Source organism: Macaca mulatta, chromosome 4, assembly GCF_049350105.2.
Source record: "Macaca mulatta isolate MMU2019108-1 chromosome 4, T2T-MMU8v2.0, whole genome shotgun sequence".
Classification (NCBI taxonomy): Eukaryota; Metazoa; Chordata; class Mammalia; order Primates; family Cercopithecidae; genus Macaca; species Macaca mulatta.
Window position 1 is genome coordinate 71,049,828 of NC_133409.1, and position 27,109 is coordinate 71,076,936.

General features: G+C 39.9%; 1 protein-coding gene across 13 annotated transcripts in view; it reads right to left on the reverse strand.

Moving 5' to 3' along the window:
- Positions 1–27,109, reverse strand: part of SYNE1 (spectrin repeat containing nuclear envelope protein 1) — a 529,762-nt gene that overhangs the window by 206,265 nt on the left and 296,388 nt on the right. For all 13 annotated transcript variants that reach the window (XM_028847246.2, XM_077999556.1, XM_077999555.1 and 10 more), the window contains 7 exons: positions 26,849–27,016; positions 23,727–23,903; positions 15,546–15,692; positions 10,542–10,667; positions 7,800–7,976; positions 4,978–5,243; positions 705–2,865 (listed from right to left, as the gene is read on the reverse strand). In XM_028847246.2, the coding sequence (XP_028703079.2) occupies positions 705–2,865; positions 4,978–5,243; positions 7,800–7,976; positions 10,542–10,667; positions 15,546–15,692; positions 23,727–23,903; positions 26,849–27,016 (3,222 nt within the window). The remainder of the gene's footprint in view (positions 1–704; positions 2,866–4,977; positions 5,244–7,799; positions 7,977–10,541; positions 10,668–15,545; positions 15,693–23,726; positions 23,904–26,848; positions 27,017–27,109) is intronic.

Here is a 27,109-nt window from a genome sequence, read left to right on the forward strand (position 1 = left end):
ACTCTTCATCTAGCACTGACTTTAGAAATACCAGCCTTCACATTGTCTACAAAGGGCATCAGTAATTATTCACTGTTAGTCAGTTGTACTATCAATGTACTAATATACAATATGAATTATGTTACTAATACCATTTATCATCTCTTTAAAGGCGAGAGATCACTGAGGCATCACTATTATAAGCAAAGTGAAGTCAAGATGGAAACCGCACAAAAATGAATAGCATGCACATAAACAATTAAAATCACCTGGCCCAGCACGGTGGCTCCCACCTATAGTCCCAGCACTTTGGGAGGCCAAGGCAGGCAGATCACTTGACGTCAGGAGTTCAAGACCAGCCTGGCCAACATTATGAAACCCCATCTCTACTACAAATACAAAAATTAGCTGGGCATGGTGGCAGGCGCCTGTAATCCCAGCTACTCGGGAGGCTGAAGCACAAGAATCACTTGAACCCAGGAGGCGGAGGTTGCAGTGAGCTGAGATTACACCACTGCACTCCAGCCTGGGCGACAGAGCAAGACTTCATCTCAATTAAAAAACAAAATTAAAATAACCATTTAAGTCACTGCTGAAGATGCTTCTGTATAGTATTTAGAAAGAAATATTTAAAGAAGCAATTATAACCAAGCAAATGAATTCCTTGTACCTGTTTACAAATAAGCAGAATGGAATAAAGAGAAGTGAAGTCCTATCATACCCACCTGTCTGGTGCGTAAGGCTTCCTGAATGTCTCCATCCAGCTCTGAGAGCTCAGCGAGGCTGTGTTCTAAATCCGCAGAGATCAGCTCCTTGGCCTTTGTGAACTTCTCCTTTTCCTTGTGACTCAGTGCATTCATGATTCTCAAGCTGGACTGGACCTCTTCCTGATGAATTTGGATCTTTCTGATTTCCTCTTGGATGTCCTGCAGGTTGAGGTCTAGGTAGACCGGCCCACTGAGTTCTGCCTTCACTCTCCTCAGCCAGTCCAGGGAGCGACTCATCTCAGTCTGGAAGTCTATACTCTGCACCATTCGGCTCTCACATTCTGTCACCGTCTCACCAATGGCAGAAGTCAACAGTTTTAACTCCTCTTGCCAGGACTGGATCTGATGCCTGGCTTTCTCATAAGCCAAGGGGTCAAGGTGTGGGGCAAGATCTTCGAGATGTATGGTTACTCGTTTCAGTAGAATCGCCGAGTCCTGAAGGCTTCCTCCCAGGGAGTGATACATTTTGAGCTTCTCCTCTGCAGGCAGCGTTTCCTCATTCACTTTGGACTGCTCTTCTTTTACAGACTTCAGTTGTCTCTCTAGCTGTTGGCACATCTTCTCGTGTTCTTGGTAAGCACTGGTGGTGTCTTCTAATAAGCTAACCCTCTGCTCTGTTTGTCGCTTCAGCCTGTGATATAAGGTGACAAGGTGCAGCATCTTTTCTGGCTGCCAAGGCTGACCTGTGCTGCGAAAACCTTCTTTTTTCTGGTTCACTTCATCCACCGCCTCCCCAAGGCCCACCACCTCGTCCAGAATGGCTCTGCAACCATCTTGCAGAGCCACAGCCTCCTCCACAGCCAGGTCAGTGGGAACTTTGCTCATCCGCGAGAATTGGGCTTCAAGTTCACTCAGAGACTGGGTTGTCAACTCAATCAAGGAAGCATATTCCTTCCGAGCAAGAATTGCTTCCTGGACTTTATAGAACTTGTCTTTAGCCAAGGCAACAATTACGTTAAATTGTTGGGGCAAAGTGTTTAGCTTTTCACTGAGGTAGGAATGATCAACTTCATTCAGCGATGGTAATATGGTCTGCCCAGTTCTCTGCAGCATAAGTAGAAGATTTTCATATTCTGGAGATTGTTCAAGAATGTGTTGGTATTTGGCCAGCTGTGTATGAAGCTCAGTACTCTCATTCATTAGGTTGATTTCAGGAAATGTAACAATATCTGCTTGTTTTAGCCAGTGGCAAGCTTTATCAAAATCTTCCTTAAAATGCTTCCTAGAAACCAAATTCTTCTCTAGTTCTTGTAACCGGTGACTGCACTTTTGTAAAACACTGTCATAGACACTCTGCAATTCCTGAAGCTTCCCCAGCACTTCACTCTTTTCCTGCTCTGTGACTCCTTTCATTAGTTCACGACCCTGGGCCCAAAGTCCAGTGACCTCATTTTGGTAAGTCTTGAGGCTGGCTTGTGCACTCTTACATGTTTTGACTTGTTTGCTCACATCATCTGGTAACAGACAGATGTGTTCACGGAACATTATCTTTCGCTCGTGTTGCTGAATTTGGCTGGTGGCCTGGAACACTGCCATGAGAAATTGGCTTTTCTCAGACAAGGCTTTGTTTAAGTACTTTCTTCGCTGGCCCACTAAGTCACTGAGACAATTCACGTGGCTTTGTGCATCAGAGAGAGCCTTTTGAATGACCTGTCGCTCATTGAGACCAAGATCCGCCATGACCCTGTCTGCGTCCTTTATGAGTGATTTCAGGAGCATCTGCTTGGCCTCCAGTTCACTGCAGATGGCCAGGTGATCCATGAGAAGGTTCTGAGCCATATCTGGAGGAGGGCTCTGCTTAAGGGCCTCGGCGATGTTGGGTTGTTGCTCTTCTGCCCAATCCATTAGCTCCTGAAATCTGGACTGCACCACATTTAACTCCTCCAAGTTGGTGACTGACACTTGGATTTTCCTTTTAATGAGGTCCTCAAGCTGAAACCAACGTTGCTCTAAATGACTCGTCTGTTCTTTGACTAGCTCCTTGTCATCTAAATTCAGATGCTCTATCATTTTCTGCTTTTGATCTTTCAGATCTTCAATAGCATACTTTCTCTCCTGCAATGCCAATGCTAACTTTTTCAAAGCTTCCAGGTGGACAGCTGTACTCTCCGCATCAGATCTGAAAATACATGGAAAGGTATAAGAGCAAATTAGCTGTAGTCAATATCAATGTTTGTTCACACTATGCTAAATTACACTTCACCATTTTCTTTTTGGAGACCGAGTTTTGCTCTTGTTTCCCAGACTGGAGTGCAATGCTGTGATCTCAGCTCACTGCAACCTCCGCCTCCCAGGTTCAAGCTATTCTCCTGCCTCAGCCTCCCAAGTACCTGAGATTACAGGCATGCGCCACCACGGTTGGCTAATTTTATATTTTTAGTAGAGACAGAGTTTCACCGTGTTGGTCAGGCTGGTCTCTAACTCCTGACCTCCACTTGCCTTGGCCTCCCAAAGTGCTGGGATTACAGGCATGAGCCACTACTTCTGGCTGACACTTCACCATTTTCTTTAAGTGGATCTTCTGAGCTTAGAATAAACGAGAGTAGTTCAATTCATGGTTTATTTACAGAGTGCTATAATTATGGAATACAAGTCTCATCAGAAGTCAATATTAGAAGTTGAATCAAATCAAGTTGCCTACTTCTTTCTGGCTGATAATGCCTTCCAATCAAATCAGAATACGCTTTTATCTTCCTCTGGCTCTTATCAACTCAGCAGAATCTATATGGTAACAAGATCCTTGGATGGTTCGTGTAATGTTAAACAGTGAGAAGCACTGATCTAGTGTACTCTAGAAAATGATACTGAAAGAAATTAATAAGTGATGCATGATTTGTGTGCTTTCTTTTGTGAAAAGGGTTCAACAAACAATAGAGTGCTAGGTAGTATGATCTGTAAGGTATAACCAACAGCTCTAATGGCTACTTGTGTACTTGGATATTTTTTGCTTATCATTAGAAATCTTTAGGAATAAGTGTGAAATGTAAAGAATTGTCATCCCTTTGCTATGAAGCACACATAAAAAATGGAATCTTACAGTCTTTTATACTAAATGATCAGTTCTGAGGTATGAAAAGCAGAGTTGGGAGGCAGTATGAGAAGTTCTGTCTGGGACACAGTAAGTCTCAGGTGTGTGTGGGGCCTGCTGTAAGTCAGAAATATGAGTTGTTAATATTGACTGGACTAATCCCAAAGACCAGTAAATTGTGAAGTATCAAAGTAAAGCAAACAGACCAGAAAATGGTATACCAACAAAAACCCCCAAAACCCCACCATGAGTTCATGATATCTAGAACAATGTTTGCAGTTTTCATCGCTGTAAACTAGTAAATCGGTGCAGAAGAAGTGTAGATTTTAGCAATTATAGTGATCAAATGTATAGAATGGTTTACATAATGATCCAGTATGTGTGTGTGTATTCTTATTTTTCAAAGAAGAAAGCTAAGAGGAGTTCAATCACTACAAAAGACACACATTAACTGAATTTGGATTGTTCACTAATTTCTAGACTCTTATAAGAAAAAAACCGGACTGAATGACACAGAATGCATTCATTACCTTATAGACTTGATAAGAAACCTAGGGAGCATATAGGTTCAAGAAGGATTCATTTCATGAATTCATAGATGATATCCCATAACTTGTAATTAAACAAAATTAGAAATATTTTTAGAATATTCTTTAAGGTCACAGAGAAAATGGTACCATTTTCAAACATTTCTCTTTTACCCACTGGTTAAATTAATATAGAGCTAGGAAAACCATGACTCTATATCCAGGTGAAAACATTAGGTTCATAACAATGTTTTACTTACCAATATTAATAATAATAAACAATAGATGATATACCTAAGACATTTTATTTTATTTTTTTGAGACAGGGTCTTGCTCTGTCACCCAGGCTGGAGTACGGTGGTGCAATCTTGGCTCACTGCAGCCTCCTCCTCCCAGGTTCAAGTGATTCTCCTGCCTCAGCCTCCCAAATAGCTGGGATTACAGGCATGCACCACAACACCCAGCTAATTTTTGTATTTTTAGTAGAGATGAGGTTTCACCACGTTGTCCAGGGTGGTCTCGAACTCCTGACCGCAACTAATCCACCCGCCTTGGCCTCCTAAAGTGCTGGGATTACAGGCATAAGCCACTGCACCTGGGCACATTTTACATTTTTATAGATATTAGGAAATGTCTGGCTTAGCATTTTGGTGACCCATCGGATAATTTATGTTACCTGGCCAAGTTATCCCATTCTGTAGTAAATTTTTCTAGGAACACTTCAACGACATTCATACAGTCATGGTAATCTCTTGTTCTCTGAAGATCCTCTTCCCTTTGCAGGCACAGGTTATTAGACTGATGGCACAAATCGAGCCACTGATCATTTAAATGATTTATTTCCTTGTGTTCAGGCGACTCCTCCTTCTTTGTTAACTTATTCACCTTTTCTATTATGGTGTTCACAGATGCCTCTTTGCTCTGTAGTTTCTTAACAAAATCCTAAAGGATAACAGCAACAAAAAATATGTAAGGTGTTAAGAAATCCCCAAATAAATATAAAGAGTGACATAGACATAAGACCTTTGAACACTCTAAGTTCGTTAATATGAAAAAACTGAAGAATGTACAAGTCATGGGAAACAAAGAGAAAATCTAAAAATCACCATACCTCTTTATGAACGTTAACTCCCATGTGTGCGAGATTCAGGGTAGCTGTGGTATATTCTTTTATGGTACTATTTCCAAAGGCACAAAGAAAAACTAATACATGTGAAACATTACGGTTATTATTGAAAAAAGTCATTATCTTACCTTGAAGTGTGACCTTCGTTTTCTAAGAATTTAAAGCGTTCACGTTTTTCAAAATTTATTCTTAAACTAAGAGTGCTTTTATTCTCAAGATATCAGGACATTAGGACATTTCCTAGGTCTGCTAAATCCTGGGTCTGTCAAGTTCTGAATCTGTTCAGTAAACATTATGAACCTGTTCCCTTAACTAAATATCCTGTGACTAACAATGCCTAACTTTCTGGGAATGCAGCCCAGCAGGTCTCAGCCTCATTTTACTCAGCCCCTCTTCAGGATGGAGTCGCTCTGGTTTGAACGCCTCTGACAGAAACCTTCCAAATGTAAGAGACAAGGCAAAGTAGCTTGGGTCACCAGGTGGGCAGTGGTGCTATGTACAAAGTTGGGGAAGGCTGGAGTACATTTGCCAACTGGAAAGGCAATGGTTTAGATTCATCTACTCCCTACATACACAGCAAAAAAGAAATCTCTAACATACCATCTCTGCCAGCCCAACACGTGGCCAGAGGATCATTTCTTTGGATAGTGATTCCTCCGAGGGTTTGGTTCATGGACTTCCATACTCTCCCACTGCTCACTCCCATTTCCATTTACTTCCACTACCCAAAAAAATCTCCTAAATCCCCTGACTGACATATGAAATTTTGTCCTTAAAGCTAGGTTCAATCACAATTAAAATGTTAATAAAACAACAGTATCATCTTAAATGTTTTAAGTATGTGTATATCTAAAACAAATACAGCAAAATATTAGCATTGTTTATTATCTTTGAATGGTAGTAGCATAAGTGATTTAAATTTGCTTAAGACATTTCTGTATTTACTAAGCCTTTTATAATAAAACTTTTCTTATAAAATACATTTTAAAAAATTAAATTTCTAGGATGGTTCACAAATTTTTTTTAAAAGTTCATGCTATTGAGAAAAAAAATAAATCTTATTATCCCTATCCCTATTCTCTTTTTTTTTTCTGTACTTGCAAACAGCACTTCAGTAAACAATATATTATTATTGACTCCTAATCATGGAGAAAAAAAAAATCTTAAAGTTTGTTAAAAATCTGACCCAACTTCCAATCAAGTTAATACACTTTTAATTTTCTTTTTTCTTTCTTTCTCTCTCTCTCTTTTTTTTTTTTTTTTTTTGAGACAGAGGCTCTCTCTGTGGCCCAGGCTGGCTCACTGCAACCTCCACCTCCCAAGTTCAAATGATTCTCGTGCCTCAGCCTCCCAAGTAGCTGGGATTATAGGCATGTGCCACGCAAGGCTAATTTTTGTATTTTTAGTAGAGATGGGGTTTCACCATGTTGGCCAGCCTGGTCTCAAACTCCTGGCCTCAAGTGATCTGCCCACCTCAGCTTCCAAAAGTGCTAGGATTACAGGCATGAGCCACCACACCTGCCAAATTTTCTATGTATTGTAAATTATTTAAATTATATATAAATATGTAATACAAACTGCATTTATATTATACTTTAAATGAATTACATATAGCTCAAATATATAATTAATGAATTGATAAGCTTACAGTCCTACAGCTTTAGCATAATATGGTGATGAAAATCTAAAAAGTAATAATGTTCCTTGTTTGCTTAGTCACAGAATCTTCTGACTAAGCAGTCTACTCTGTAGACTAAATCACACCTGCTTTTTACAGGAACAATGCAGAGAATGAATGTCTTCTGGTGCAAGTGGCCATCTGAAGCTTCAGTAATACATTTGAATGTTTACTTTATAATCTATTTTCCCTGGCACCCAGTGAAATTTGTTCAGATTTGCTATTCCTTAAAGCGGTGGTCCCCAAACTTTTTGGCACCTGGCATGGGTTTTGTGGAAGACAATTTTTCCATGAACGGGGCTGGAGGGGGATGGTTTCTGGATGAAGCTGTTCCACCTCGAATCATCAGACGTTAGTTAGATTATCATAAGGAGCATGGAACCTAGATCCCTTGCATGCGCAATTCACAGTAGGGTTTGCACTATGAGACTCTGATGCAGCCTCTGATCTGACAGGAGGTGGAGCTCAGGCAGTAATGTTTGCTCACCTCCCACTGTGCGGCCAGGTTCCTAACAGGACATGGACTGGTACTGGTCCATAATCTGGGGGTTGGGGACCCCTGCCTTAAAGAGTTGTATTAATGTCTAAGGATTGACAAACACTCAGGCATATTGAAGTGAATACACTCAACACATTTCAAGTTTTCTATTCTGTTGGCCTCTTTTATCTCCCCTGGGGGCAAATGAATACCCACCTTAACCTGTGAAACCATGTTCTGTGCAATACTCAGCTCCAGCTCAGAGTGCCTCCTCTTCATGTTCTGCAGTTGCTGATCAGCATCTTGCAGGTAAATCCAGAGCTCTGCCTTCAGGTGCTTGATCTCTTCCCATCCCTGAGTTAAGTTCTGGGCCTGGACGAGCCTTTGTTCAATCTTGAGAAGACACAGGGATAAAAGTTAGCAACCACACATGGAAACATTTATGGTTAATGAATCAGAGATGGACCTCTCCAGCTGGCTTGTGCACTCATTTGACACACACATACACACACACACAGGCAAATACATAAATTTAAAAAGTACTTCTTTATTTGCTTTGGGAAAAGCAGATTTCTTTTTTTATTGAGGGTTTCTAAAGACTTTAAATGTCTATGAGTTATGCTATTCAGTTTTAATCAGTGTTGTGAAATTCTTGTAAGTTGTTTTTTTTGTTTGTTTGTTTTTTGTTTTTTTTTTTTTTTTGAGATGGAGTTTCGCTCTTGTTGCCCAGGCAGGAGTGCAATGGCACATTCTCAGCTCACCGCTACTTCTGCCTCCCGGGTTCAAGTGATTCTCCTGCTTCAGCCTCCCGAGTAGCAGGGATTACAGGCATGCGCTATCACACCCAGCTAATTTTGTATTTTTAGTAGAGACAGGGTTTCTCTACGTTGGTCAGGCTGGTCTTGAACTCCTGACCTCAGGTAATATGCCCGCCTTGGACTCCCGACGTGCTGGGATTACAGGCATGAGTCACCATGCCTGGCGAAACTCTAATAAGTTTTATCAATTTATTAGGTCTAAGGCTGCTCTAATGGTTTTTCTCATTGGACATTTCAGTAGATTCATCTGACTGACTCATGAATTTGGTGTTAAGGTTAACCAGAAAATACTTCCGTTGTTCTCTATTGTACATTTGTTCATCCTTCTTACAACATGCTGAATTATTAATGTTTTGGATATGTCTTTAGATCTGCTTCACTGATTTTTGAAGCTGTGTAATTTGTTTCAATAAATCATTTCTGTAAAAAAAAAATGGGTTTTATTGGCTGGGCATGGTGGTTCATGTCTGTAATCCTAGCACTTTGGGAGGCCAAGGCAGGTGGATTGCCTGAGCTCAGGAATTCGAGATTCACCTGGGCAACATAGTGAAACCCTTTCTCTGCTGAAATACCAAAAGTAGCCAGGTATGGTGGTGAGTGCCTGTAGTCCCAGTTACTGGGGAGGCTGAGGCTTGAGAATTGCTTGAACCAGGAGGCGGAGGTTGCAGTGAGCCGAAATTGCACCACTGCACTCCAACCTGGGAAACAGAGTGAGACTCTTTCTCCAAAATAAAATAAAATAAAATAAAATAAAATAAAATAGTTACATCATCTTTTGTAAGGATTTAAAAACAGATGTGTTTTGATAATATTAGAGAGAAAAACCTTATTATTTTGACTTTTTTTTCCTGTGAATCATTTTACTATTCTGTGAATATTTAATAAATTAAATACCAAAACTAAGTCTTATTTTTCTTTTAAACTCAAATGTGGACCAGGCGTGGTGGCTCACGTCTGTAATCCCAGCACTTTGGTAGGCCAAGGAGGGAGGATTGCTTGAGCCCAGGAGTTTCAGACCAGCCTGGGCAACATAGCGAAGCTGTGTCTCTACAAAAAGTATAAAAATTAGCTGGGTGTGGTGGTTCATCCCTATAATCTCAGCTACTTGGGAGGTGGAGGTGGGAGGATCACCTGAGCTCAGGAGGTTGAGGCTCCAGTCAGTGATGATAGCGCCACTGCATTCCAGACTGGTTGGCAGAGTGTCTCAAAACAAACAAACAAACCCATATGTGTTTCATGGAAGAGTTTAAGGCTGCAGTGGCAACAGCGGGGAATACACGGCTCCAGTGCTGCCATCTATCTGTGGGGACCAGTACTGCTACTCATCACAGCCCAGACAGTTTCAAAACCCTTCTGAACACCACACTTTACCAATGAACTAGAAGGATTGTGACAGATGGCATGCTCTTTGGCATCCTTGATAAAATAAAGAAAGGGTCAAGAGCCCCTTTCATATTAAGTATTGCCTAAACAAAAAGATGGAAAAGGAGAAAACAACAAAAAAAGGTGTGGCAAAATAGGAAAAGAGAGAGAATGGTCATTAAGGAGGAGCAAAAAAGACAGGTTCTAATGGGCCGTGAATGAATGGGACTAAGTGATTCAGTCTCAATCTGTTGTCAGCAATGTCAGGATGTGCTTAATTTTCTATGACTTAGCTGAAATTCAAATATCTATCTATTTATTTATTTATTTATTTATTTATTTATTTATTTTATTATTATTTTTTTTGAGACGGAGTCTCACGCTGTTGCCCAGGCTGGAGTGCAGTGGCGCGATCTCGGCTCACTGCAAGCTCCGCCTCCCGGGTTCCCGCCATTCTCCTGCCTCAGCCTCCTGAGTAGCTGGGACTACAGGCGCCCGCCACCGCGCCCGGCTAATTTTTTGTATTTTTAGTAGAGACGGGGTTTCACTGTGGTCTCGATCTCCTGACCTTGTGATCCGCCCGCCTCGGCCTCCCAAAGTGCTGGGATTACAGGCTTGAGCTACCGCGCCCGGCCCAAATATCTATTTATTATAATGACTGTAGAACCATTATATACAGCAAGAACAACTCAAGAGCTATTTTCTTTCAATATCACATGAAATATTCAAGCAAGAGAATCTAATAAAACAAATTCAATGTGATTTTTCATTTTCTTACCATTTGCTCTGTTAGTTGAATGTCTTTTGCTGTGGTTTTCACTGAAGCATTTGACAGGTCACACATGGAGCAAAGGAGATCTAGGTAGGTCCTTGCCTGCTCTTGCAAAGCTCTGAAGTGTTTGACCTGGAAAAGGCAAGCGTCAGAGTGAAAGAGATGCATCAGCTATTTAGATAGCAAATACTTGTATCATTTGTAAAATTCTGTTAACACTTCAAAAATAGTCTTGCTATGCTCAGTGTTTTCACCACTGTGTTCAAGTGACATATATTAGTGACTCCCAGGAAAAAATTCAAATCACCGATGAGGATTTATTTGTCCACTCTTTGCTTCTCTTTGTATGTAAAATATTCTGTATGGTCTGGGAAAGGGGAAAACACAAGAAACTTCTATAATCTTTCCAGATTACTTGCTCACATGCCAGCTTATTTTCCATTTCAGAGAAAGAATTTGTAGCCTGCTCTGGTCTCCTTCTTAACATGTTTTTGCATATCTTAAGGTCCGCGAGTTGGTGGGTTTCATTGGAGTGAGCTTTGCAGGAGATTCACCTTGTGATATTCTCTTTCCACAAGCCCAAGAGAGGCTTCTCTAGGTGGATCTTTAATCCATTTACAGAAACAAAGAAATGTGTTTCTTTGCAGATGCTCAGATTCTACTCAGGCTCCATTTTAGATACTGGGCATAGAGCAGCCCATAAAGCAAAACCCTTGCTCCCATGGAGTTTACATTCTTAGGAAGGAGATAAATAATATATAAATAAACAAACATGCACTGGAATGTTTAGTACTGTTAAATATCAGGTGGAAAAATCAAGGTGCTAAGCAGATAGGGTATGAGGAAGAAGCACTGCCACTTCAAGGACAGTGTATCTCAAAGGTCCCTCTGAGGAAAAGACCTGAATGCATGGCATGGCATAAGGTAAGAACATTCCAGGCAGGTGGACATGGTGGGCAGAGAGAGAGAAAATGCAAAGCCGTGAGGCTGGAGTACAGTGAACCAGGTGGGAGCAGAGGTTGGAGGGTGGGGCGGGGGCAAGTCATGGAGCCCCTTATAAGAAGAGCTGACCATACATCCCTGTTTGTTGGGTTTTGTCTTTAGTCTAGAGTTTCTCGACTCAGAACTATTGACAGTTGACTCCAAATAATTCTTTGTTGTGTGGGCTGACTTATACCTTGCAGGCTGTCAGCAGCATGCTTCGCGTCTACCCACTTAATGCCAGCAGCGACCCCACCATCCCAGTTGTGACAACCAACAACGTGTTCAGACAGTGACAAATGTCCCCTGTGGGAGCAAAGTCGCCATCTCCTCCACTCCAGTTGTGAACCACTGCTCTGGTCCCATTGGATTATGTAAAGCAGACTCTGTCTTATCAAGAAGGTTCCATTTGGGAAAACAAATTAACCAGCCTATTCATAAGCCATGGTAAGAAAGTTGGAATTTAAGTGTGATGGGAAAATACTTGGGGCATCATGATCTGAGACAGGCTTTCAAAGACTCCCTCCTAACATTGCGTGGAGAACTGGCCGCCACAGGGGCGGTAGGCAGCAACGGTGCCCAGGTGTTAGGCTACTGCAGGGATCAGATGAACCGTGAAGATGGCCTGACTGGGAGCGGTGGCTGAGGTAGTGAGAAGTGGTTCTTGATTACTACATAAATGGGGATAAATAAGGAAGGCAGTATTGACCGCAAGTTGTAGGGATAAAGTCGACCTCCAGGATTTTCCCAAATCATAGCGTCAATCATGTCACCTGATTTTGTGACTCTGATCTCAGTATCTTTCCTCTGCACTGTGTGGATTACCTAGACATGCTATGCTCCTGTGGATATGATAAATACAGATTAATTTCCCATTAAGTCAGAAGTAGCACCTTTTCAATTGAATGTACAAGCTAACTATGGTATTGTGAGTCATCAGCCACTGTCCACAAGTACCATATCATGCACCTATGACCCAGAGAAAGTTATTTGTCTCAAGCAACTTTTGGATATGAGAAGAGAACAAGTTGTCAGAATGTCTATTTTATGAACATATTTAATAGAAAGGAATGATGCTATATTTTGAAATTTATATAGTTGGTCTGATTCCGAAAGCATTGGAAGTAGCACATAGAGTGTCAGTGACCACATAGCTGCAAAAATATTTGCTAAAATCAACTTTACAGAAAAATCTTATAGTACTTTTTTCCCATTCCCTAAAGTTTTATGCCTTATAAAAACACATAGCACTCTGAATGGAATCAAATCCATGTGTCATTTTCTTGTGGTAGTAGGGAGTGTATTATCTTCACATATGTATTGAGGGTTTACTAGACAGGTGGTGCTGGGGACGCACACTGCATCTTGGTACCATGCCCATTGTAAGTGGATTCTCCAGTCACACATCCAAGCTTGCCAGCCACTAAGGGCCTGGTCAGTTTTACATGAACACAGTAAGTTCTCATTTAATGTTGTCGGCAGATTCTTGGAAACTGTGACTTCTTTAAGCAAGAAGTTGTATAATGAAACAACTTTTGTTACCATCAACGCTGTAATAAACCTGCATATGGAAGGAAATGACATTATTTGAGGACCCGCTGTACATGGTTTTGTTTAAAGTTTCAGTTTCTGAGACCTATCGATGGCATTAAGTGAGGACTTACTGCACTTGCCAAGGGAAAAACTAAAACAAAACAAAAAACAAAAGAAACAACAACAAAAATAAAATAAAACAGGAAACAAAATAAAAAAATCTTTCCTCCTCAGAGTGACGGTGGTCCAAGTGTCTCCACCACCTCGAACTCCCTTCTCTGGCTACTTTCAAAGACCATTTAGAGAGATGTGAAACAGGCAGAAACAGGGGACCATACAGTCACATAATCTGGAAGAAGGATCAGTATCCTCCTGTGACCACGGCTCATTCTGGTATGTGTAGTAAATCTCTTCCTACTCTAGCAAAAGATCACTGGCATTAATACTTTCTTCTCCCTTCATCTCTTTTATTTATTTTTTTTTTTTGGTAACAAAAGAGAAAAATTAAGTGTTGATCTTAATTTATTCAAAGTGCATTGGAAACAGCCACAAGACAAGGTGGCTTGTGATTCAAGAAAACTCTCAGTCTAATAAAAAAAGCAGAATATAGGCAGTCTTTAATTCATTTTTTTTTTGTTTCATTTTTCCTGATCCTATTCTTATAAAGTATTATATGAACATTTTTCTGAACCATTTAATGACAATGCAAATCATTTTAGCCTTTAGAAAGTATATTTTAGGGAATGAATTAACTGGACACATTCTTTATGTAGACTCAATGATCAAACACATTATGTTATTCTCAATTTGTGGTAAAAAATTAAATTATTAAATATTGTTAATTCATATCTGGCAGCAATAACCTTTATAACTAAATTCCTCTAAAATATTTTCCCACAGGGTTAACACTGCATACCAAAGCTGCTTAGTACAAAAGTTTTAAAAAAATTCCCACATATTCTGGTTAAGTCTCAGCAACAACATTTTAAGCATGTGGATGTCAAATTAATACGGAATAGAATTCCTTTCACATGATAAAAACTAACATTGCATTCATCATCCATTCAATAATTATTTATGAAGTACCTTGTTTATGCCCCAAAACTATGCAAGAAGCTAGTACTACTTTTCTGTTTATAAGTAATGTTTACTTGTAGTGTGATATTTGCATTTCATTATAACTTTTAGAAGCAAGTATACTTATAAATGTCACTTTTAATAGCAGGAAACTATCTCGGAGGCTCTGAGAAATTAAGTGACTTACCCACGGTCCCCCAACAGAATAAATATCAGAATTGATCTTTGGTTACAGTGCCCATTTCCTTCCTTCCTTCCTTCCTTCCTTCCTTCCTTCCTTCCTCCCTCCCTTCCTTCCTTCCTTCCTTTCTCCTTCTTTCTTTCTTTCTTTCTTTCTTTCTTTCTTTCTTTCTTTCTTTCTTTCTTTCTTTCTTTCTTTTCTTTCCTTCTCTTTCTTTTCTTTCTTTCTCTCTCTTTCTCTCTCTCTCTCCTTCTCTCCTTCTTTCCTTCTTTCTCTCTTTTCTTCCTTCTCTCTCTCTCTTTCTTTCTTTCTTTCTTTTCTTTTTTTTTTTTTTTTTTGACAGATTCTCACTCTGTTGCCCAGGCTGGAGTGCAGAGGCATGATCTTGGCTCACTGCAACCTCCACCTCCACCTCCCAGGTTCAAGCAATTCTCATACTTCAGCTTCCTGAATAGCTAGGATTACAGATGCCTGCCACCACACCCAGCTAATTTTTGTATTTTTAGTAGAGATGAGGTTTCACCATGTTGGCCAGGATGGTCTTGCACTCTTGAACCTGTGTGGTCTGCCCACTTTGGCCTCTCAAAGTGTTGGGAATACAGGAGTGAGTCACTGTGCCCGGCCCCATTCTCTTTCTTTTCTTTTTTTTTCTTTTTAATAGTTAATTTTTATTATTATTTTATTTTTTATTTTTTAATTTTTTTAGATAGTGCCTCACTCTGTCACCAGGCTGGAGTGCAATGGCATGATCTTGGCTCACTGCAACCTCTGCCTCCCAGGTTCAAGCGATTTTCCTGCCTTAGCCTCCGCATCCTCAGGAGGGTAGGTACTCTCCTACCCCAATCCCAGGGTAGCTGTGATTACAGGCACATACCACCATGCCCAGTTAATTTTTATATTTTTAGTAGAGATGGGGTTTCACCATGTTGGCCAGGCTGGTCTCAAACTCCTGGCCTCAAGTGATTCGCCTGTCTCGGCCTCCCAAAGTGCTGGGATTGCAGGCATGAGCCACTGCACCCGGCCCCATTCTCTTTGTAGTCTACCAAGTTGGCCGCTCACTATCATGTCCATCTTCCGGCTGGCACATGAACTCCACTAACGCAAACCACAGACCTTCTTCCTACTTTTAAGATTCCCAGGAGTCAATACAGTTTGGCACATCGTAGGTACTTCACACATTTTCATTGAACTGTCTAAATGATTCACAAAAATAACACAAACTTTCAGGAGTTTACTACCTGCTTAACGGCTTCTGCCCTACTAAGAGGTGGTTGAGGGCTTGGTTCTAAATCCGGCTGGACTGTAGAAAGCCAGGCCTGGCACTGCTGCAGGGTGTCTTGTCGGCTGACGTGCTTCTGAAGTTCATGTTCCAAACTCTGGTACACCTGAGACAATACAACCATGCTGAGATTATGAGAACTGCTTTCTACCTCTATAAAGATAATTGAAATTCAATGAAACATGACCAGTAGATCTAAATGGATATTCCCCCCAAGACTCCGCAATTTCATACACATATCTAAGGTAGTTGTATGCCTCCCCAAGTGTTGCAAAATGCAATGGCTATCCCCCAGTTGATAACTTCTCGGTCCACACATCACAATGTAATATCTGGATTAGGGGAAGAGAACATGCGCAGGGTAAATATAACTGTAGAGGCATGTTAGAATACATAAAATCATTGAAGTTTAATTGTCATAAACATAAGTCAGAGGTTTTTGCAGCTTCTCTTCCTATGGTATAAATATTGCACTTTTTGTTTAAGCTAGTAACTAAAAGTAAAAATAAAACATGACCTCAAAAAAAGATAACCATTGTTTCTCTAACTGTGATGCTTCTGCAATAGAGGTAGGGTAAAATTTGAACTAAATTATAAAATGAGGAGCAGAGAGGTGGATGCCCTCACTTCATCTTAGAAGTTATGTTCTAGGGCAAAAATAATCCAGAATAATTCATATATTTTCTGATATGTCTATGTAATAAATCCTTAACAAGCCAACCAATTTTCATTTTATCCATAAAGACATATTAAGAAAAATTATGTATCTACTTGAGATCAAGAGGAAATATATCTATGATGTTTCCATTTAAGAAAAAGGAAAAAAGAAGGAAATTAGTTTAACCTGGCATTTCTTTCATTATTGAGACAATAGAAGCAATCATTGAATTCTGCTTTTCTCTGTCATCTTTTAAATTCATCACTTTCATCTGATATTAGGTTTATCCCTTATTTATTCTTATTCCAAGCAGAATTTTTAAAAGAATGGTGTTTTGTTCTCTTTATCACTTTTGCAAACTTTAATTATGAAGTTCTGATTATGTTCTTAGAATTTCATCTGCTTTCTAAATTTTAAAAATTATGTTGGTCTTTCCAACATCCACCAGTTAAAAAAAAAATTAAACTGTATCCCTAATGCAAAGAAAATGTTTACTGTGAAGGAAGTCAGTGTGCAAGAAATCTCTGTTGAATGAGTGAATGAATGAACTCACTGGAGAGTTCTATGTGTAGCCTCATTTTCTCTCTTAACTCTCCCTTTTCTCCTCTTGTCATCATTTTCAATTATTTATTAGATTATTTTATTCCTCTTTTGTTAACCTTTAAAGGTGATTTTTTTTTAAGTCTGGGAAGTTACTAATGTCACTCAGAATTTTTTTTATTATTATGGTGAACATGGACCATTCTAACTACGTCACTGTTTTATCACCAGTTCTTACTGGCTAGTCCAGTAAACAAAAATACACAGAATACTAAGTTTAAAGGCTTATAAAAACTCTTTGCAGTGTCATTTAAAAATTCTAGAATAATGTAAAGCAATTTACTTATTTTAGTAAATTTTTGTTAAAACAGCAATTCTTACCCCTCTTAGACTTATTTTTAAAACATTAAGAATTCTGTTTTAGTGGAAGTATACCCACTTAAGTGTAAGTCATATTTGTCACTTACTCCTTCCTCAAATTCTATATGAATGTAAGCAAGTATTGATTTAGATTAAAACCCAGGCTGCATACAGTTAAAAAGAAAATAATTATGGTGAAAATTATGAAATAAATTTATGTTTTTGTTACAAAATAAATGACAAATTAGAAAGTATTGATGATGTGCAAAGAAAAACAAACACGGGGTGCACCCAAGATGGCCGAATAGGAACAGTTCCCGCCTCCAGCTCCCAGTGTGAGTGACACAGAAGACGGATGATTTCTGCATTTTCAACTGAGCTTTGAAGAGAGCAGTGGATCTCCCAGCACGGAGGTGGAGATATGAGAATGGACAGACTGCCTGCTCAAGTGAGTCCCTGACCCCTGAGTAGCCTAACTGGGAGACATCCCACACTAGGTGCAGACTGGCACCTCACACCGCACACGGCTGGGTACACCCCTGAGACAAAGCTTCCAGAGCAAGAATCAGACAGCAACACTCGCTGTTCAGCAATATTCTATCTTCTGCAGCCTCCACTACTGATACCCAGGCAAACAGGGTCTGGAGTGGACCTCAAGCAAACTCCAACAGACCTGCAGCTGAGGGTCCTGACTGTTAGAAGGAAAACTAACAAACAGAAAGGACACCCACACCAAAACCCCATCAGTGCGTCACCATCATCAAAGACCAAAGGCAGATAAAACCACAAAGATGGGGAAAAAGCAGTGCAGAAAAGCTGGAAATTCAAAAAATCACAGCGCATCTCCCTCTCCAAAGGAATGCAACTCATCGCCAGCAATGGAACAAGGTTGGATGGAGAATGACTTTGACAAGTTGAGAGAAGAAGGCTTCAGTCAATCAAATTTCTCAGAGCTAAAGGAGGAACTACGTAACCAGCGCAAAGAAACTAAAAACCTTGAAAAAAGATTTGACGAATGGTTAACTAGAATAATCAATGTAGAGAGGTCCTTAAAAGAACTGATAGAGAAAACCATAACACTAGAACTAAATGACAAATGCACAAGCTTCAGTAACCAACTTGATCAACTGGAAGAAAGAGTTATCAGTGATTGAAGATCGAATGAATGAAATGAAGTGAGAAGAGAAGTGTAGAGAAAAAAGAGTAAAAAAAAATGAACAAAGCCTCCAAGAAATATGGGATTATGTGAAAAGACCAAATCTACGTCTGATTGGTGTGCCTGAAAGTGACGGGGAAAATGGAACCAAGTTGGAAAACATTCTGCAGGATATCATCCAGGAGAACTTCCCCAACCTAGCAAGGCAGGCCAACATTCAAATTCAGGAAATACAGAGAACACCACAAAGATATTCCTCGAGAAGAGCAACTCCAAGACACATAATTGTCAGATTCACCAAAGCTGAAATGAAGGAAAAAATGTTAAGGGCAGCCAGAGAGAAAGGTCGGGTTACCCACAAAGGGAAGCAGATCTCTTGGCAGAAACGCTCCAAGCCAGAAGAGAGTGGGGGCCAATATTCAACATTCTTAAAGAAAAGAATTTTCAACCCAGAATTTCATATCCAGCCAAACTAAGCTTCATAAGTGAAGGAGAAATAAAATCCTTTACAGACAAGTAAATGCTTAGAGATTTTGTCACCACCAGCCCTGCCCTACAAGAGCTCCTGAAGGAAGCACTAAACATGGAAAGGAACAACAGGTACCAGCCATTGCAAAAACATGCCAAAATGTAAAGTGCATTGATGCTAGGAAGAAACTGCATCAACTAACGAGCAAAATAGCCAGCTAATATCATAATGACAGGATCAAGTTCACGCATAGCAATATTAACCTTAAATGTAAATGGACTAAATGATCCAATTAAAAGACACAGACTGGCAAATTGGATAAAGACTCAAGACCCATCAGTTTGCTGTATTCAGGAGACCCATCTCACATGCAGAGACACACATAGGCTCAAAATAAAGGGATGAAGGGAGATTTACCAAGCAAATGGAAAACAACAAAAAAGCAGGGATTGCAATCCTAGTCTCTGATAAAACAGACTTTAAACCATCAAAGATCAAAAGAGACAAAGAAGGCCATTACATAATGGTAAAGGGATCAATTCATCAGGAAGAGCTAACTATCCTAAATATATATGCACCCAATACAGGAGCACCCAGATTCATAAAGCATGTCCTTAGAGACTTACAAAGAGACTTAGACTCCATACAATAATAATGGGAGACTTTAACACCCCACTGTCAACATTAGACAGATCAATGAGACAGAAAGTTAACAAGGATATCCAGGAATTTGAACTCAACTCTGCACCAAGCGGACCTAATAGACATCTACAGAACTCTACACCCCAAATCGACAGAATATACATTCTTCTCAGCACCACATCACACTTATTCCACAATTGACCACATAGTTGGAAGTAAAGCACTCATCAGCAAATGTAAAAGAACAGAAATTATAACAAACTGTCTTTCAGACCACAGTGCAATCAAACTAGAACTCAGGATGAAGAAACTCAATCAAAACTGCTCAACTACATGGAAACTGAACAGCCTGCTCCTGAATGACTACTGGGTACATAACAAAATGAAGGCAGAAATAAAGATGTTCTTTGAAACCAATGGGAACAAAGATACAACATACCAGAATCTCTGGGACACATTTAAAGCAGTGTGTAGAGGGAAATTTATAGCACTAAATGCCCACAAGAGAAAGCAGGAAAGATCTAAAATTGACACCCTAACATCACAATTAAAAGAACTAGAGAAGCAAGAGCAAACACATTCAAAAGCTAGCAGAAAGCAAGAAATAACTAAGATCAGAGCAGAACTGAAGGAGATAGAGACACGAAAAACCCTTCAAAACATCAATGAATCCAGGAGCTGGTTTTTTGAAAAGATCAACAAAATTGATAGACCACTAGCAAGACTAATAAAGAAGAAAAGAGAGAAGAATCAAATAGATGCAATAAAAAATCATAAAGGGGATATCATCACCAACCCCACAGAAATACAAACTACCATCAAATAATACTATAAACACCTCTACACAAATAAACTAGAAAACCTAGAAGAAATGGATAATTTCCTGGACACTTACACTCTCCCAAGACTAAACCAGGAAGAAGTTGAATCCCTGAATAGACCAATAGCAGGCTCTGAAATTGAGGCAATAATTAATAACCTACCAACCAAAAAAAGTCCAGGACCAGATGGATTCACAGCCGAATTCTACCAGAGGTACAAGGAGGAGTTGGTATCATTCCTTCTGAAACTATTCCAATCAATAGAAAAAGAGGGAATCCTCCCTAACTCATTTTATGAGGCCAACATCATCCTGATACTAAAGCCTGACAGAGACACAACAAAAAAAGAGAATTTTAGACCAATATCCATGATGAATATCGATGCAAAAATCCTCAATAAAATACTGGCATACCTTATCCAGCAGCACATCAAAAAGCTTATTCACCATGATCAAGTGGGCTTCATCCCTGGGATGCAAGGCTGGTTCAACATATGCAAATCAATAAACGTAATCCAGCATATAAACAGAACCAAAGACAAAAACCACATGATTATCTCAATAGATGCGGAAAAGGCCTTTGACAAAATTCAACAGCCCTTCATGCTAAAAACTCTCAATAAATTCAGTATTGATGGAACATATCTCAAAATAATAAGAGCTATTTATGACAAATCCACAGCGAATATCATACTGAATGGGCAAAAACTGGAAGCATTCCCTCTGAAAACTGGCGCAAGACAGGGATGCCCTCTCTCACCACTCCTATTCAACATAGTGTTGGAAGTTCTGGCTAGGCCAATCAGGCAAGAGAAAGAAATAAAGGGTATTCAGTTAGGAAAAGAAGAAGTCAAATTGTCCCTCTTTGCAGATGACATGATTGTATATTTAGAAAACCCCATTGTCTCAGCCTAAAATCTCCTTAAGCTGATAAGCAACGTCAGCAAAGTCTCAGGATACAAAATCAATGTGCAAAAATCACAAGCATTCTTATACACCAGTAACAGCCAAATCATGAATGAACTCCCATTCACAATAGCTTCAAAGGGAATAAAATACCTAGGAATCCAACTTACAAGGAATGTAAAGGACCTCTTCAAGGAGAACTACAAACCACTGCTCAGTGAAATAAAAGAGGACACAAACAAATGGAAGAACATACCATGCTCATGGATCGGAAGAATCAATATCGTGAAAATGGCCATACTGCCCAAGGTTATTTATAGATTCAATGCCATCCCCATTAAGCTACCAATGACTTTCTTCACACAATTAGAAAAAACTGCTTTAAAGTTCATATGGAACCAAAAAAGAGCCCGCATTGCCAAGACAATCCTAAGCCAAAAGAACAAAGCAGGAGGCATCACGCTACCTGACTTCAAACTATACTACAAGGCTACAGTAACCAAAACAGCATGGTACTGGTACCAAAACAGAGATATAGACCAATGGAACAGAACAGAGCCCTCAGAAATAATACCATACATCTACAGCCATCTGATCTTTGACAAACCTGACAAAAACAAAAAATGGGGAAAGGATTCCCTATTTAATAAATGGTGCTGGGAAAATTGACTAGCCATAAGTAGAAAGCTGAAACTGGATCCTTTCCTTACTCCTTATACGAAAATTAATTCAAGATGGATTAGAGACTTAAATGCTAGACCTAAAACCATAAAAACCCTAGAAGAAAACCTAGGTAATACCATTCAGGACATAGGCATGGGCAAAGACTTCATGTCTAAAACACCAGAAGCAATGGCAACAAAAGCCAAAATTGACAAATGGGATCTAATTAAACTAAAGAGCTTCTGCACAGCAAAAGAAACTACCATCAGAGTGAACAGGCAACCTACAGAATGGGAGAAAATTTTTGCAATCTACTCATCTGACAAAGGGCTAATATCCAGAACCTACAAAGAACTCAAACAAACTTACAAGAAAAAAACAGCCCCATCAAAAAGTGGGCAAAGGATATGACCAGATACTTCTCAAAAGAAGACATTCATACAGCCAACAGACACATGAAAAAATGCTCATCATCACTGGCCATCAGAGAAATGCAAATCAAAACCACAATGAGATACCATCTCACACCAGTTAGAATGGCAATCATTAAAAAATCCGGAAACAACTGGTGCTTGGGAGGATGTGGAGAAATAGGAACACTTTTACACTGTTGGTGGGACTGTAAAGTAGTTCAACCATTGTGCAAAACAGTATGGCGATTCCTCAAGGATCTAGAACTAGAAACACCATATGACCCAGCCATCCCATTACTGGGTATATACCGAAAGGATTATAAGTCATGCTGCTATAAAGACACATGCACACATATGTTTATTGTGGCACTATTCACAATAGCAAAGACTTGGAATCAACCCAAATGTCCATCAGTGACAGACTGGATTAAGAAAACGTGGCACATATACACCATGGAATACTATGCAGCCATAAAAAAGGATGAGTTTGTGTCCTTTGTAGGGACATGGATGCAGCTGGAAACCATCATTCTCAGCAAACTATCACAAGAACAGAAAACCAAATACCGCATGTTCTCACTCATAGGTGGGAATTGAACAATGAGATCACCTGGACACAGGAAGGGGAACATCACACACTGGGTCCGATTGTGGGGAGGGGGTAGGGAGGAGGGATAGCATTAGGAGATATACCTAATGTAAATGATGAGTTAATGGGTGCAGCACACCAACATGGCACATGTATACATATGTAACAAACCTGCACATTGTGCACATGTACCCTAGAACTTAAAGTATAATAAAAAGAAAAAAAGAAAAACAAACACATCATCTATTCAAACACATCAACTATTTTTTTTCTTTTAAAATTTCCTCAAATTCCTTTTACCAACAAAAAAAAACACATTTTTTTTTTTTTTTTTTTTTTTTTTTTTTGATGGAGTCTCTCTCTGTCTCCCAGGCTGGAGTGTAGTGGTGCAATCTCAGCTCACTGCAATCTCCACCTCCTGGGTTTTCCTGGGTTCAAGAGATTCTCCTGCCTCAGCTTCCCAAGTATCTGGGATTACAGGTGCTTGCCACCATACCCGGGTAATTTTTGTATTTTTAGTGGAGACGGAGTTTCACCATGTTGGCCAGGCTGGTCTGGAACTCCTGACCTCAAGTGATCCACCTGCTTTGGCCTCCCAAGGTGCTAGGATTACAGGCTTGAGCCACCATGCCCGGCCCAAATCAACTTTTAACAAACTTTTTCATAATCAATTCATGGAATAAACAAATTGGATAAAACAATATCTGAAATTCACTGCTTAGTCACATCAATCAAATACAAAATGTGTTAGTTTTGTCTTCACACAGCCACTGTGAAATTTATCCTCATATTTCCTGTCTGGCAACACACCAAAACTAACTAATCCAAAGAGTTGAGCATTGATTCTATTTATAAAAAGTCTCTAGACTACACAGCCTGTCTCCATAATTCCTCGTCATCATGAAACGTTCTGGGGACACTCACCCTCTGAGCTGTGCTGCAGATCGCTGAGTAGCTGTCCTTTGTACCCTGCAGATGAGCATGGACGTTTTGTTTAAGTTTCGCTTGCAGGTGGTCTGCACATTGGCCAATCAAAGTATCACCTTTCATTTGAAGATTGTTCAAACGGTCTTCAAAACCAGCAATTTCTTCCATCATTGCCTGCAAAAATAAAACCAATACAGAGTTCTCAGAATTCTACTTTTACTTTTAAATAACTTATCCATCAAACAAAGTTTAAGATAGATAATTTCACTGTTTAATACTGTTTTTGAAAGAATATTGCAATTTATCTTAGTTATACATTAAATGAAAACAAAAGCACATGTTTTCAGGGATACTCCAAAGGGAAGAGTCAATGAGCTTGAGAGATTAGTTACAGAAGGACTGACGAAGTAACCTTTAAGACTAGACTGTGTTCATGGCTGATCTCAGAGAGATATCTGCTCCATGGTATTACTACCAGACAAAAGGATGTTCCTATATTTTTCAGGTCGATAAGTTATAATTCTGGCGTAATTTTTGTCTAAAACAGTCTGATTACTATTTCATCCAATTTATATAATATCTCATTTCTATAAGGTTGGTGCAAATGTAGTTGTGGTTTTTGTCATTACTTTTCTTTCTTTCTTTTTTTTTTTTTTTTTTGAGACAGAGTGTCACTCTGCTGCCCAGGCTGGAGTGCAGTGGCACAATTTTGGCTTACTGCCACCTCTGCCTCCCGGGTTCAAGCGATTCTTCTGCCTCAGCCTCCCAAGTAGGTGGGATTATAGGTGTCCACCACCACACCTGGCTAATTTTTTTTTTTTTTGTATTTTTAATAGAGATCGGGTTTTACTATGTTGGCCAGGCTGGTCTTGAACTCCTGACCTCAAGTGATCTGCTGGCCTTGGACTCCCAAAGTGCTTGGATTACAGGTGTGAGCCACCGCACCCAGCCTGTTATTACTTTTAATGACAAAACAATTACTTCTGCACAAATGTAATAATCTAATTCTAGTTTCTGTAATAATCTAATATCTATTTTTTAATTCATGTGATATCTAACTTACATCTACTACTGTTTATAATAATGAAAACAGCATTTAAACTTATCATTTATTAAGCACCTGCTATAGTCCAGGAATTACATATAAGCCCGACGAATGTGTACTATCATTATTTTATAGATGAGGAAACTGAAGCACAGTGAGGTTGTACAACACAGTCAAGGTATGGCACAGACCCCAGGCTTTGTACATAGCTCAGCCTGATTTCACCTCACACCACCATACCCACTGGCATTCTTTAGTGAGCATTCTTATAGATGACTCAGGGAAGAAAAACTTATTTTTTTTAATCACGTTCTGGCCAGGTGTGGTGGCTCATACCTGTAATCCCAGTACTTTGGGAGGCCTAGGCTGGTGGATCACCTGAGGTCAGGAGTTAAGAGACCAGCCTGGCCCACATGGTGTAACCCTGTCTCTACTAAAAATACAAAAATTAGTCGGGCATGGTGGAGGGCACCTGTAATCTCAGCTACTCGGGAGACTGAGGCAGGAGAATCACTTGAACCTAGGAAGCAGAGGTTGCAGTGAGCTGAGATTGCACCACCACACTCCAGCCTGAGCAACAAGAGCAAAACTCCACCTCAAAAAAATAAATAAATAAAATCAAGTTCTAGTGTTTTTTCTTTTTTTCTTTTTTTTTTTTAACTGTTATATGATGCTAAGGACAAGTGACACAATCCAATATACGGTTGCCTGGGTAACCCATCATTATATCTATAGGAAACCTGGGTGGCCCCTTCAGCAGTCCAGGGTCTACTACTTTTTCAAACAGTGCTGGGCTAGCAGTTATTATATATGCTCAGTTGAAAGGAACCACTTTGTCTCTGAGTTGGAACAGAACCACTCCACCACGAGGTCATTCATGGGGTAGACTACCTTCTGGATTGTCATCTCCTCAGTGCCTACCAGAAGGTATAGTGTAGCTGCTTTTTAATTCATATTTGTTAAATAAAATCCTTTCTTATAGATGGAAATGTTGGCGCCCAGAGAGGCTAACTGGCTTTCCTAAGACACACTATCAGACACCGACCACATCATGAATAAACTTGCTTTCCATTACGATCACAAATAAGTTGCTCCATAAAATTGTGACCACAACATCTATCATCTGGTAAACATAATTACTAAAAATACGTATTATTAAGTTCTTATCTTGACAGATTTAAATAGTGCTTTTAGCCTATCACCTGTATCAAAGATAAGAACTCCTCACATTAGTTTTGTACTTTGTGATTTACAAAATGTCTTCACAAATATTATCTCCTGTGATTAGCACAACAATTATGAGATGGGCTGGTATTGTTATCATCCTAAAGGAGAAAAAGACAGACTCAGATAGGCGAAGTTGTCTCTCCAGGAAGGGGAAGAGTCCAGACTAGAATCCAGATTTTCTGATGCCTTTGGCTGCATTTTCCAAAATAGATCCCATAAAGACTAAATTCTGAGATAAAAATTATCAGCTGGGGAAAATGCAACAATGTGTTCAGAAGTTCAATGAGAGGATTCAACTCTTCTTGATTCACTTGAACACCAAGTTCAACTGTTGTCAATTGTCAGAAGTGCTTGAGACTTAGACCTTGATATCGTTTGGCTGTCTCCCTACCCAAATCTCATCTTGAATTCCCACATGTTGTGGAAGGGACCCGGTAGGAGATAACTGAATCATGGGGACAGCTCTTTCCCATGCTGTTCTCATGATAGCAAATAAGTCTCATGAGATCTGATGGTTTTAAAGATGGGAGTTTCCCCACAAACACTCTCTTGTCTGCCACCATGTGAGATGTGCCTTTACCTTCCACCATGATTGTGAGGCCTCCCCAGACACATGGAACTGTAAGTCCAATAAACCTCTTTCTTTCGTAAATTGCCCAGTCTCAGGTATGTCTTTGTCAGCCATGTGAAAACGGACTAATATAGACCTGATTCTCTCAGTACAATCATTGTAAACCAGAGATGCACCTGTGTGTGCATCCCCACACATGCACACACATGCACAGACACACGCATACACACACTGGTGAAGCTGTCCCAAAGGCAGCCCTTTAAAGGTCAGGGGTACCTTGTGGTGGGCCAGTTGCTGGGTGATTGTCTCCAGGCTGCTCGTCTCCAGGAGGTCAGGGGCCACCAGTCTGCCGGACATCTGCAGCAGCCACTTTTCAACCTCTTGGAGCTCACTGTTGTAGTCTTCATGGTCTTTGACTTTCGCCTCCAGACTGAAGACATGCTCCTGCAAAACCAGGTGCCCATCAGAGGTGACTTTCAAGTGAAAAATCTACTCAAAACTGTTTTGTATTACAAAAAACCCAAGAGAAAACTACCA